The following is a 13,022-nucleotide window of genomic DNA, read 5'->3' as shown; positions in this document are numbered from 1 at the left end:
TTAGTGAAGGTCAAATGAGTATACATCCCTATAGTATGAAAATGAACTGGTTAACCATTAGTACTCTAATTTGTGTTCTCGGTCTTTCATACTGTGCTATTACCTTCATGCCTGGTCGACTGATAAACAGGCACAGCATGCAGGTAATTCTGAATATATATTTAGCCTAAAACATTTACTTTCAAGGTACTAGTATTTGTACAATATAGTATTCATTAGGTATTGTGGAAATGAAAATATATATTTTATATTGATAGTGATAACATTGCACGCCTCACATTACATCTCTTAATGTGACTTCTCACAATAGCCTATTGCTGATTCCAGGGTGTATCGTACGGCTCCCCATCTGTAAGCGCAAATGTTTTTGCGCATTGCACTACTCAGGGGATCTACGTCACCTGGCCCACCCTGGGTTTAGCAGGAAAATTTTTGTCAATTATTGGATGGTGTTTGTCTTTGCTCAATAAAACCACTCACAATTACAGAGGTCAATAAGTGTTTTCATCACTGATTTCTTGGAAATGTTATTCCAAAAGTAAATAAAAGAAACAGAAAAAACAAGGTTAAACATAACAACGTAGGTGACGTCGTTCCACGCAATGCATCTTGGAACCGGAAATCGACTGAAAGTTCTGCACTATTATGGCGAGTCGCTTATACTCCATTCAGCGAGTTTAATTTTATGCTAATAAGGGATGTTGAATGCGTACAAACTACAAGATAAACCTTTTACCGTTCAAGAGTAACGTAATCCTTGGTAAGTTACTAACATGACTTGCCTGATTAATCCAACTCAGAGCAGAACAGTTGTAGAACAGTCAGACCGAATGCAGAGAGAGAGAGAGAGAGAGAGAGAGAGAGAGAGAGAGAGAGAGAGAGAGAGAGAGAGAGAGAGAGAGAGAGAGAGAGAGAGAGAGAGAGAGAGAGAGAGAGAGAGAGAGAGAGAGAGAGACAGAGACAGAGAGAGAGACAGAGACAGAGACAGAGAGAGAGACAGAGACAGAGAGAGAGACAGACAGACAGACAGACAGACAGAGAGAGAGACAGACAGACAGACAGACAGAGGGGGAGGGGAATGAATCGTGCTATATGACATGTATTCCCGTAATATGACGTTTCAGTAGGAGGTGACTGCATCTTTTGCACACCACATTTTGTACAACAGGTCAGCTACATTTTAATTAAAACTCTCTTCATATACACAGAACAAGGAATTTTCAACAGATGTCTACGGTTTCTGGTGACGCAATGGGTGAGGTTTTGTCACACGATATATATGTCTTATTTGAAAGGTAAAATTTAGGAAAACCATGTGCACTTTTTTATTGATGGTTCGCAATACATTTTGGTTACAGGCGAGAATCCAAATGGCTTGACACCTCGAACACAATGATAGTGAAATTTAACTTGAATACGAATACGTGTCCGTGGAGGTTGGGGTGGAAGTATTTTAAGTTAATTACATCATATTACAGGGGATAGAGTAGTAAGAAAATGTCATGTGATTTTGAAGACTCCACATAAGTTTATCTGTACTTTTGACATGAGCGATTGGGTATCCACGGAGCATTTATCATTTTCAAGAGAAGATAGACAGCGATTTTAAAGTTTAATTTTGTGTCCTGAAGCCATATCGATTTGACTTCCTCGTGATCCCCATACAACTGGAAGATATAATTATACGCCAACATTGATATTTAAACAAGCTCAGTAATTGGACAGTCAATCAGGTAACAACCTACCCTTAGAGAGATTCTGAAAAGTATTTGGTTCATGAATGAATCAATATGGAAGTTAAGTGCAACTATGTGGTTGCTGGCAGAATGAAAAAAAATATGTCAAAGATCCTGCTTGATCGATTAAAATAGGATAGCGTTTATACGCCTTTACACGCGTAAATGGAAGTTGTGGTTGACTGTCGACATGCATGACAAGCAATAGAATTTCACAATGATAGACATAGAATATACCTAAAGAGTGACAGATAAGTGAGTGATGTCGGTATAGAGTCCATCGTAAAGAGTTGTTCAATCATTATTCCAAAGTCTTTGAAGACACACCCATAAGCTTATGCCATACATTGTTCATGATACATTAGCAGGTATTCATTTCCCCCCAAAACAAACAAACAAACAAACAAACAAACAAACAGACAGACAGACAGACAAATAAACAAACAAACAAACAAACAAACAAACAAACAAACAAACAAGTCTTGGAGTGTAGTTTTATTATAATCAGATCTGATATATTTACCTTCAAGTGCAATGATGTCACTCGAGCGTCTTTGCTGATTGATGATTGTACATGTACAATATTTTCCTTATATATACATATATATATATATGGTGGGGGAGTTTTATGTTTTATGATAGTGTGCAAATTAAAGATAAAATGAGTTGTGTGGGCGATTTTCATTTCGATGTCAACACCAAGTAAACTACTATAATGACTATGTTATGGATTGGAACATAGTATTAAAGTCAGACTACAATAGACAATTTCTCTTCTTGTTTGAGTATTAAAGTAGTTAAAAATACAGAAATAGTGAGTCATTAGCTCAAGGAGAGGTCAAATGGACATATTATGTGTTGAATAACGTGTGACGCATTTATTCGAAATTTCTTTTTCCATCTAAAAGTGATAATACTAATTTAATAAAAAAATCCTTGAATATAATAATACTGGTTTGAATAACTGGAGACTTTATCAATACATATCGATGAGCATACATTACCTGTCTATTTTACAGGTAAATGGATTAAAATGACTTTGAAATGGTTTTAGTAAGGTTTGTGTGGGTGATTTTCAATGAAATCTTCCTGCGATAATGATTAAGACCGTGAACGTTTGACGTGTAATTTCGGAAGTAAATTTACCATCCATCAGGCATTCATCAGGTTTCAAATACGTCCCAGTTACAGCATTTAATAACACAATACTCATAGAAACAGATTCATCTAAGAGTTTACTTTAAAACAGAATATTAGACTATGAATAATCCAGCACTGCCTGGAAAGAAGAGGCAGTGATGCCATGCACAAAGGAACTAATTTAAATGAACAATAACTTTTTTTCAAGAACCAATATTTCAAAAAAAAAAAATTATCCATTTTCAGATCTGTATACTGTAAATGAATTGTATCCACACTCATACAAATTGAAAAGAAACGGGAAACCTACAGTTCATAGTCAATGTTATTTATTGAAAATTGTTCTCATGTGTACCGTGCAGTGACATATGCAATAAAACAGTGAAATATTAGGTAAGAAGAGTGTCTTATTTCTCCTCAAGTGAGTTCATAGTGAGAAATTGAACGTAATAATTCAATAAAAGTGCATTTTTTTCAAAGTGTTTCGGCTTGTGAAAGGCAATATCAAGCAGCTGAACAAAGATAGGAGAAAACATGAGAAGCCTGATGTAGTTTCCTTAGAAGAGTTTTCAGAGTAACTAAAGTAGGAATTTGTAATAGAATGTATCAGTTTTTGCTTTTAAAATTCGGACAAAAAATCCCTTCTTTTCGTTAATAGTTTGAAAAGTACTCAAAGAAATGAACAACGTTGACGTTGCACTGCCATCCTACCCCTCCATCCATTAATAACAAAGTTATTGGCAATAAAAGAAAATTCCATTCTTTACATATTATTGTCCAAAAATAAGAAAACCGTTGAAAGTGATATAGTTGTAAGAATTGCCATAGATCGCGTAACCATCAGACACATCTCGATGTGCATGACTCACGGGACTAATTTTAGAGGGACTCAGTCTAAGCCATACCGTATCTCCTACTTGAAGAGCAAGGACAACAGTTTGGGTCTGCATGAGACTTCGGTCGTCTGCATCCGTTGCCATGGAAACCTGTGGCTCTTCATCTTTCATGAGGATCACACCAATGTAGTTGTTATCGTAGGACCTCATAGTGAAGGAGAAATAGTATACGCCTGATACACTGCAGGTGAAAATGCCATCCTCCGCATCAAAATCGCCTCCTTCGTTCACGAACATGTCATGGAACGTTATTACCTGAGGGGTCGTTTCGCCGAGCAGAGATGCTGTCCGAGTTGCCGAGAATGCAACCTTCCTTGTACCTATGAGAAGAGAAAAAAGACAATAAATACTATCAAAGAGAAGAGGTTTGTTTTACTTATTTGTATATTCCAACATCTAAGTGGCACACATTCTCAACTAAAACTCTCAGATACGGGATACATATCTTTAGATATATGGGTTAGCTAAAGAACAACAAATTAGGGGAACCACAATACGATGTATTGAGATGAGATACACATGTAAATTAAACTTAAATATTAAACTTAAAACTCAATGCTTCCTTTTTAAAAAATCTATATATTCTTCCTGTAATTCGATTGTTGTAATGTCAGGGGTTCAAAATTCACTATTTTGAAGGGTGGTAATCGGTCCTTCTGTAGTACTTATCGTCAGGGGTCTTAAAGTTCACAGTTGTGGTAAGTCGTAATTGAATTGTATCTACATGTATACGTTTTAATCTATTTAAGAGTACTCAGTGCTGTCGGTGTATGTGTTATATATCTCAAGACACATAGTCACATCGGAGAATATGTTGTCTTAAGGTCGGGTGCACCTTGGGGACCTATTTCTCTGAAAACCCTTAAAATCTCCTTAAAATCTCCCCAAATATTACCATAAAGTTTTTTCAGCGGCCATATTGGATTTTTAAAATGGTTCAGTTTTAACATTTGTTTGACTTCTGTTTCAAATATTTGTGAGACGGAGACCCCTGATTTTTTCTTGTTTTAAACAGCAAGAGTTTTATTGAACATTATGCGAGCAAACTGCGAGCAAACTTTCTGCAATTTACCTGATCACCAAATCCTATTTTATTTCATAAGTAAACAACAAGTAATCGGTATTTGTGAAAGTGTTTGAACAGTTTTTGAGGATTGGTTTTAAGTGGCATCGTACTATTGTCTTGTATATACATATTTTTGGTGACCAGGATTAATATAAAGGGGTATAACCTGAGTTAATACATGATGTAATTTTGCTGCGTTATTAAAAGGTACCTGTACTGTAGTATCTTACTCACGCGGGCAAACGTAACCATTAGTCGCTCAACGCAGAACTCAAACTCAATCCTTAAGTGATTGATGATATTATTAGGTATATGTATACTGAAATGTAACCCTATTATAGGATCAACCTACTAACAACACAAGACGAGGATGACTGCGTTTGCAGACAACTCAGAGCAGACTTACATGTTAACATTATACTCGACTATATTAATCAAGGTTTTATTTAAATGCTTTCTTTCAAGTTAAAAAGTTTATCATCTCAGCTTGTGCCGCTTTAAAATTTGATACCGTAAAACATATAACCTTCCAAGACAGACTTGGTAGACTTCAGTTATGATGAATGACAGCATTATCAGCATTATTGCCGGTCAATTACTTAACCTCAATGTTATAGACACGTATATCATCCTTTGCAATACCATTATCTCAGTTCTGATAGATTTTACGGGTCCCTAGAGTTTCAACTTTATTGCGGAACAAACCGCTTAATTTAAATTGGTCATCAGCTTTATCATAAACTTGATGGGGTTTATTATAGTGATAATTGTATTATTTACCAGTGTCGCCCTTTCAATCTGTATCCTACATTCCCGCCTAAGGCTCGTATCTTAGAACTCTATGAATTGACCGACGGATAGACTCGCAACAGTCCCTTGGAAGTTGGGTCACATTCTTTAAATGTTTTGGGTGTGCTATTCATTTTGGGTTTGTAAAGCAAACTTTTCTAACCGTTTTTAATTTTTCACAGTTACTGGTAGTCTCGTAAGTCTGCCAAGGTTCTATGCTTTCACCCGACTGTTTCGCAATCACTTAGTCACTTCAAATTACATGCATTTCACACAAAAGAACAAATTTGCTAAATTGGATGGAAAACTACATTCTGTCCTGACCTTCTTTCCTGTTTTAAAATACAGTAACCCGTTTTAAACCGTTTCCATTCTACACAAGCATACAATATTCAACAATGGCGAGATCATATGGAAAGAAAACATGAATTTAGTCTTACTCATGTAAATTAAAAAACAACATTAGAAACTGAGTAATACCAGTATCAATGACATGAAATGATTACAATTACAAGATCGTATTACTTTGGTCGAATATATGAAGAGAAATCTTTTTAAGGTGATTGTATATGCCCTTTGGAAAAAGCAACGAGACACTTGAACACTTTTTCTTTTATAGGTGAAAGCCATTCTACACAACAACACATCTTTCTGAAATGAACAGAAGAACTTTTTTTGAGAATTGAATCTAGATCTAAATAGTATGACGCTGAAATTTTAAATCAAAGGAAATAATTGATATTTCTATTTAAAGGAGACAATGTAAAATACTGCATTAAGTCACCTTAGCAAACAAATAGTTAACCCTATCAACAATCCGTATTCCATATAAGTGAAGACATGAAGAAGTTTGTTAATTAACGTAAAATAGTTCATTAGATTAAATCATTTGATCTTGAGAATTCAAATATCGCTTTTTTTCTTCCCCAGTTTATTTCTTTGCTTTGCTTATGTGCCTCATTAACAAGTCATGTTCTTTCTAATTGTAATGTCAAGTGTGTCTTTAGCTGCTGTTTCCTACATACTTAGTGAACCCCTGATCCTTTAATACACATTCAAAAAATGCTATGCCATCAGTGCTAACTATTGATACAACTCGTAGGTATGATTGCACAAAATGAATGACAGTTAAAGAAGGTAACTGTTTTATTATACAACTACGTCACTACATCATGTCCACAGTACAATGTATTTGAATGTACAGCAGTTGGATACCATTGGACAAAATAAGCAAAGTTAATGGCCGGGGTCTCTATACTAAATACATGTACACAACGACATTTGCTTAATATTGCTTATTCAATTTCAAATAATAATAATAATTTATATAACCTAAATAATCTCTATCATAATATATATATATATATATATATATATATATATATATATATATATATATATATATATATATATATATATATATATATATATATATATATATATTACACAAACAGTCATCAGTCAGTACGCTTGTTTCAGGTGCTAATTACGTATGTATGACATTATATGCAAATGTTGTTAATCCAGCTATTTTTGAAACTAAAAACTACCACAGTTTGGAGAGTTTATATATCATGGTAAAAGAGTTTTTCAGTGTGGATAATCTATTGCTAAGACTAATTTAACGAAATGCTTCCTTTCCTAAGAGAAGTTGACTGCCCAGATAACATAATTAGATTAAGCATTCATGAATAACTGTAATTTTACTGTTTCCTGTTGATGGAAATCTGGAATGTAAAGCATGGAGAGACCATACATATCAATCTTTGTGCACCCAATAAAAATCACAAAATACAACAAAGCGTAGAAGTATCTTTGAGAACTTGACCTTTGAGGTATGAGCAAGCTTAAGTCTCGCTCGATCGACAGTAGCCCGCCTTCTTGAGACAGGTTACTTCATAATATGCCACACCAATAAGCCACAGTGTTCTATTTCTACACGACTGAGTTGCTGTAACCTCTTTCCAATGATTAGAGGGATATTCGTGCACGAAGTTGATATTCATTGAAGTTTACACGGAAATGTAATAAGCTTACTATGAGAACACTACCTCCTTAAGGAGAAATTGGAAAAAAATGATGACGACGCCTCTAATAAGAAGATTTGTGTATACGTTTTTTGGAAGGAAGCTTTTGATACATATTGAAATTAAGATATCTCTACTCACTGAAGAATAATTTAATCACCCCTTATTATTCTCTAAGACCTCAACCCTGAAGTGCAACAAACGATTCGATTACACAATTTTTATGCCTGGTGTATCTGGCAATCAATTATGTTTACAGAACCAGAACACGAGACTTAGATCCATAGAAGGCCTGCATCAACATTACACTTGAACAGATTTTATGTGGAAATATTTTCACCCGAGTAATAAAGGAAGTTTCTAAACCCAGTCTGTAACATTTTAATCCATTTCCCTTCCTTATATCCCCATTGACAATATAGTGAATGAGGTAACGAGTCACAAACGCTGTTAAGTAATACATTCCCAGGAAGCAATCGTCTGGATATGTCAATCTTTGGTTAATTGTACGAATTTGATTTATTTGGCGATCCTCGCGGTGAGTTATCTGACCACTAAAAGTCGATGATCGATTGTTTGTAGCTGCAGGAAATTCGGTTTAACTTTACAACATAATGAAACGTCTTCACAGATACATGAGTCATCGCCTTCAAAGCCTACGTGTCTATTGATTCCCGAAGGATGGGACACTTCTATAATTACACATCTCCCTCCATTAAAACAGTACAGTGTAAAAAATGACTTAAAGTAGGATATTTTAGGCATGTCAAGTGCATTGCCATCAAATTTTATCATTCGTAACAAGTGGTACGAATTTCCGATCGGAGTTTAACTACAGAATAATTTCCTGAAACTTTGCATATGATAATATGCATGTAGGGGTGTGAAAGACTTGTTTAGTTGAAATCACATTCTCAATACTGTCAAAGCTTTTATTCTCGACTGTTTATTCTGATTTTTTCCTCCTTCATCATTATCATCCACTAATTTAAGTATTTTATTGAAATTTCTAAGATTCATGACACAATCATTCCAAAGCATACCCTTAGGATTGTTTAGTAACAGCGTGTGTTCAAACTATGTTTTATTACAAATCGAAGTGAATTGTCCCGCCTTTCATTTGGTTGGCATGCTTTCTTACTCTCATTTGATTTTATCAAATGAATTTACCCAACTTTTATTATTTGACTCAGAGAATTGCTAGCTTTATGTACAGCACATCGAAAAAGTACTGCTTCGTCCAAGCTGCAGTAATTCCCTTTAATGTCATAAACACTGAAGTACCGTGGGTAGGGACTTCAAGCAAAGGTCGTTTTTAATATTATTAGATACACTACAAGCAGATTTAACATGTAAATACAAAGATCACCTATCGTACATATTATTACAAGATAGTTATCAAGCTGATCGTTGATTTTAAAATAACTGAAGTATACAATTGAAACCGACCATTGTGCTTTTATGATGTATATTCTTATTTGTTCTTTACGTTCCTCCTTTGCCAACGAATTATTTGTTAAGGAAATTTGATATACAGCCATGCAGGATGTTATGTCGGATGATAAAGATAACTAAATTAAGACAAGCCATGTACCTGACTTTATACCTGTAAAGGTATTTCGGTAGTCTAGTTTTACAATCGTGGTAGGCAAATGTCCCTATTTGTAATGTACTCTGACAAATGATCCAAAAATAAGGTTCTCAGCGTCAAGCTTTCAATATATATATATATATATATATATATATATATATATATATATATATATATATATATATATATATATATATATATATATATATATATATATATATATATATATATATATATATATATATATATAGTTTTGGTAGTATTGGAACTCTTCTTGGTTGTAACTCGGAGTTTCACGCATGGCGCGATCATCAGACAACTCAGACAAGAGTTGTCTGATGATCGCGCCATGCGTGAAACTCCGAGTTACAACCAAGAAAGAGTTCCAATACTACCAAAACTATTACGCTCTGCCACTGCGGTATAGAGCACTGTCTTAGGAGATTGACACTCACCGAGTTATATATATATATATATATATAAAATAGTCATTTTTTTCAACTATTCATTAAGTTGTAAAAACTGGTATATTATATCTTTGAATTCTGGCAGATGTAACTTTAAGTTTCCCTTGGGTGAAATCTTAACCAAACCTTCACACTCAAAGACCTAATGTAATCCTCCAAGAATGTCACTAATAATTCAAAAACACCTTCACTTTTAATTCACTATTAAATGATCGACTTTAAAGTACAGAACTGACACCAGTAACACAACAAAACTATATTTGTGGTACACGTGTTGGCTGTATACATATCTTTAATTCACCATTTAGTTGCAATGCATGCCCTGCGAATCGTGAGTAAGTATATAAGTTAGCAATTGGAGACATAGAGAATCAAAGCGGCACAGTTTGTAACTTAGATTACTGGCTAACGTCACTGTAAAAATGCGCACTTTCAAAGGAAAATGGGTGTAGCGGCAATATGATAAAGGTATCCGAGTATGCACAATGAAGCTTGGTAACATATAGAATGTCGATATTGCAATTGATATGGTAACAAAAACGTTACCATGGATACGTTGTATAATATCAGAGAACTAGAAGAAGTGGTCTGGAGTATAACATTTTTGAATTCCTATCATGCGATGTACTCCGTCACTAGGCTTTTGAGTCGCTGCAATAATATCAACATATTACTAAAAGAAGCCATATTAACCACCAAGAATCATAAAGTTACAGACTGTGTTCTCTTTTAACAAACCATTTTACATATTGTCTGAAAAGATCGAATCGATATTGAATTTTAATATTACAAATATTAGTGTCATTTCAACAAAGAAATTCATCAGTTTGTCATCAGATTCTACTTTCAATTGTAATCATATTGTACAGCTGTCCGTATGTGTATTTTTTAGCTAGAAGCTATATAGAATTAGGTATATGTTATATACCACATGGTCCTTGTGTTTTATAATGTGAGTTGTCTATCTACATATGTGTACGTGCAGCTTGTCATTTATTTCCTCGAGTGCCTGAGGGTGATTAATATGAATGCGAACACATACAATATTGCCGAGTGTGTATTTAGTGATATATATTTAAACCCTTTTCTGTATGCGTGTAGTTTTGTGTTTAAACCTTTCCATTGATTCGTGACCATTCTGACATCTTCGATATGAACTTCATTTTGAACGTCAATCCTTTTCTGTATGCATGTAGTTTTGTGTTTTGACCTTTCCATTGATTTGTGACCATTCTGACATCTTTAATATGAACTTCATTTTGAACGTCAATCGGTGAATCATGATAGAATGACTTGTACTGTGGGAAAGGCTAGTGGGTGATGAGATTTATGGCTTTGACGGTAGATTCTCCGCGGGAAGTCTGTGTTACGAAACACAGAACTCATTCACTCGACGTATTTCTACTTGCATACTATTGATGCTTATATGCTCGTTTTTGCTCAAAGCAGCACAAGCCTGTTTTCCTTTCCACTTTTTCACTCGGATGGTTCATAAAAATTACATAAAAGGTGATCAACTAATCTAGGATACTGTTGATGCTAATGTTTGCCTTCAGACAAATGCATAAAAAAGAATCTCCTCACAACTGATATGTTTAATAATACCATCCCAACTTTTTAGTATACAGACACGTGATGTTTTCAAATCCTTTATATGTTATCAGACGATCTATAAATACCATTTCATGGTTAGGAATGTCACAGAAATCAGAATACCAGGGGATATTTTTATATGTAGCAAAACAGCCATCAAAATCATCTAAACACCACTGGTGTTCCTTCAGAAGTGTACGTCTAACCTCTCTCTTTGTCTTAGTAATTGTTGTGTTTATTTATGTATTATTTTATTCCATTTTTTGTTTGTTTTGTTAGTTGATTGGTTGTTCATAGATAACACATGTCATTATGTTGGAATAATCAATTATGCAAAAGGTAAGTAATACCCATTTGTTGTGGTTACGTAAGATTACCGCCAACATTTCTCTCTTTGTCGTCGTCATGCATGTCTGTTATTGTTTGGTTGTTTGTTATTTGGTTAGTTGTTAGTCCATTGGCAGCAGATGACAGAAAATGTAAGGGAATATTCCAAAGAAATATCCGCCCATGATAGATGACACGAACTAATACTGATAAGGAAACTATGTCGTCGTTTTCTATTCATCATCTATCAAAATACCAATAAAACGCACTGCATACAAGATACGAGAAACGTGACATAGACAAATAACATTGTTATCAGAAAAACAAAATATTCCTTGGACATCTAGATTGACGACTATCAAAAGACTGGAAATATGTTGCACTATCTCTCAAATGATTATATGATTTTATTAAAGTCCAAAAGTACATATATATGTCTTACTGATAAGATAACTTTCTTTTTGTTTTGTTTTTAGAGTAAAGTCTGGACAAGATGCAGTTCTTGTTAATTTTTGCTGGCCTGTGAAAAAGTCGGAGGGTTGCACATTTAGCTTGAATATTTTATAAACATGTAGGGGATCGAGGGAATTGAACAGCTACCATGTCGGTTTGTTTAACCACAGAAAAGTCATAAAGGTTACATAAATATTATAAACTATGGATAAGTCTTACCTCGTGACGACTCTACTTCTTCAAGAATATTGGCTCGTTTCTCAGCTACTCGTTTATTTTGTCGTTCCAAGATAACAGGTGGGTAATCATTACTAACGGCAATGTTGTTGTTTCCTTGATGTCGTCGTCTTCGAGTGTTCTCACGGGCGAGTAGCTCACTAACGGTACTTTCTTGAACCACAAAAGCTTCTTCCAATTCCTCAATTTTCTCAGCTTGTTTTGCAAGTAGGATTTCTAACTCTTCTTTCTCGGGTTCAGTCACTGTATTCACTAGGAACTGAGCCTGCCTAGCCAGTCCTGTTCTTAGGCTGTTCATTTCTGATAATAGATTTGCATATTCTGCTTTCAATGAATTGAAGTCTTGTGTAAGATCTTCGATATAGCGGAGTATAACATCTTCTCTTGTCCCCGACCGTGCACTACTTGAAGTCGTCAAGTGCGCATAGAAGACGACGCATACGACAAAGACGGTTACTTTACCGCTCATGGTGATCGCAATCATGTGTTCACGTCAACAAGAGAATTTACAAGATTCACTGGTCTACAAATTTCTTCAAGTAAGACAGTTGCTACAGGTGGCCCTTTTATCGTGACGACCTCGCCCACTACCTAGCAAGTCTCTGGGACTATTATAACTGTGTGAATACTTATCTGACTAAACAGAGCGTGACTTCACGTGGTATTGATGTGGATATTTCAACCACATTAAATAATTGAT

General features: G+C 34.8%; 1 protein-coding gene across 1 annotated transcript; it reads right to left on the bottom strand.

The window, feature by feature from the left end:
- Nucleotides 1–3,646: 3,646 nt before the first annotated feature.
- On the bottom strand, nucleotides 3,647–12,791 carry LOC144442651 (uncharacterized). The gene is made up of 2 exons (XM_078132029.1): nucleotides 12,305–12,791; nucleotides 3,647–4,092 (listed from the first exon to the last, which is right to left on the bottom strand). The coding sequence occupies exons 1-2, from the start codon at nucleotides 12,789–12,791 to the stop codon at nucleotides 3,647–3,649; spliced, it is 933 nt and encodes a 310-aa protein (XP_077988155.1).
- Nucleotides 12,792–13,022: the final 231 nt, after the last annotated feature.

This window comes from Glandiceps talaboti, chromosome 11 (assembly GCF_964340395.1).
Source record: "Glandiceps talaboti chromosome 11, keGlaTala1.1, whole genome shotgun sequence".
Classification (NCBI taxonomy): domain Eukaryota; kingdom Metazoa; phylum Hemichordata; class Enteropneusta; family Spengelidae; genus Glandiceps; species Glandiceps talaboti.
This window is presented reverse-complemented; position numbering and strand designations above follow the sequence as displayed.

What these genes read in the sequence shown, in the direction of transcription:
- LOC144442651 (XM_078132029.1), bottom strand. Translation starts at nt 12,791, where the DNA reads ATGAGCGGTAAAGTAACCGTCTTTGTCGTATGCGTCGTCTTCTATGCG. An exon ending in AGAAGTAGAGTCGTCACGAG is followed by an intron (nt 4,093 to 12,304) that starts GTAAGACTTATC and finishes CTCTTCTCATAG; the next exon opens with GTACAAGGAAGGTTGCATTC.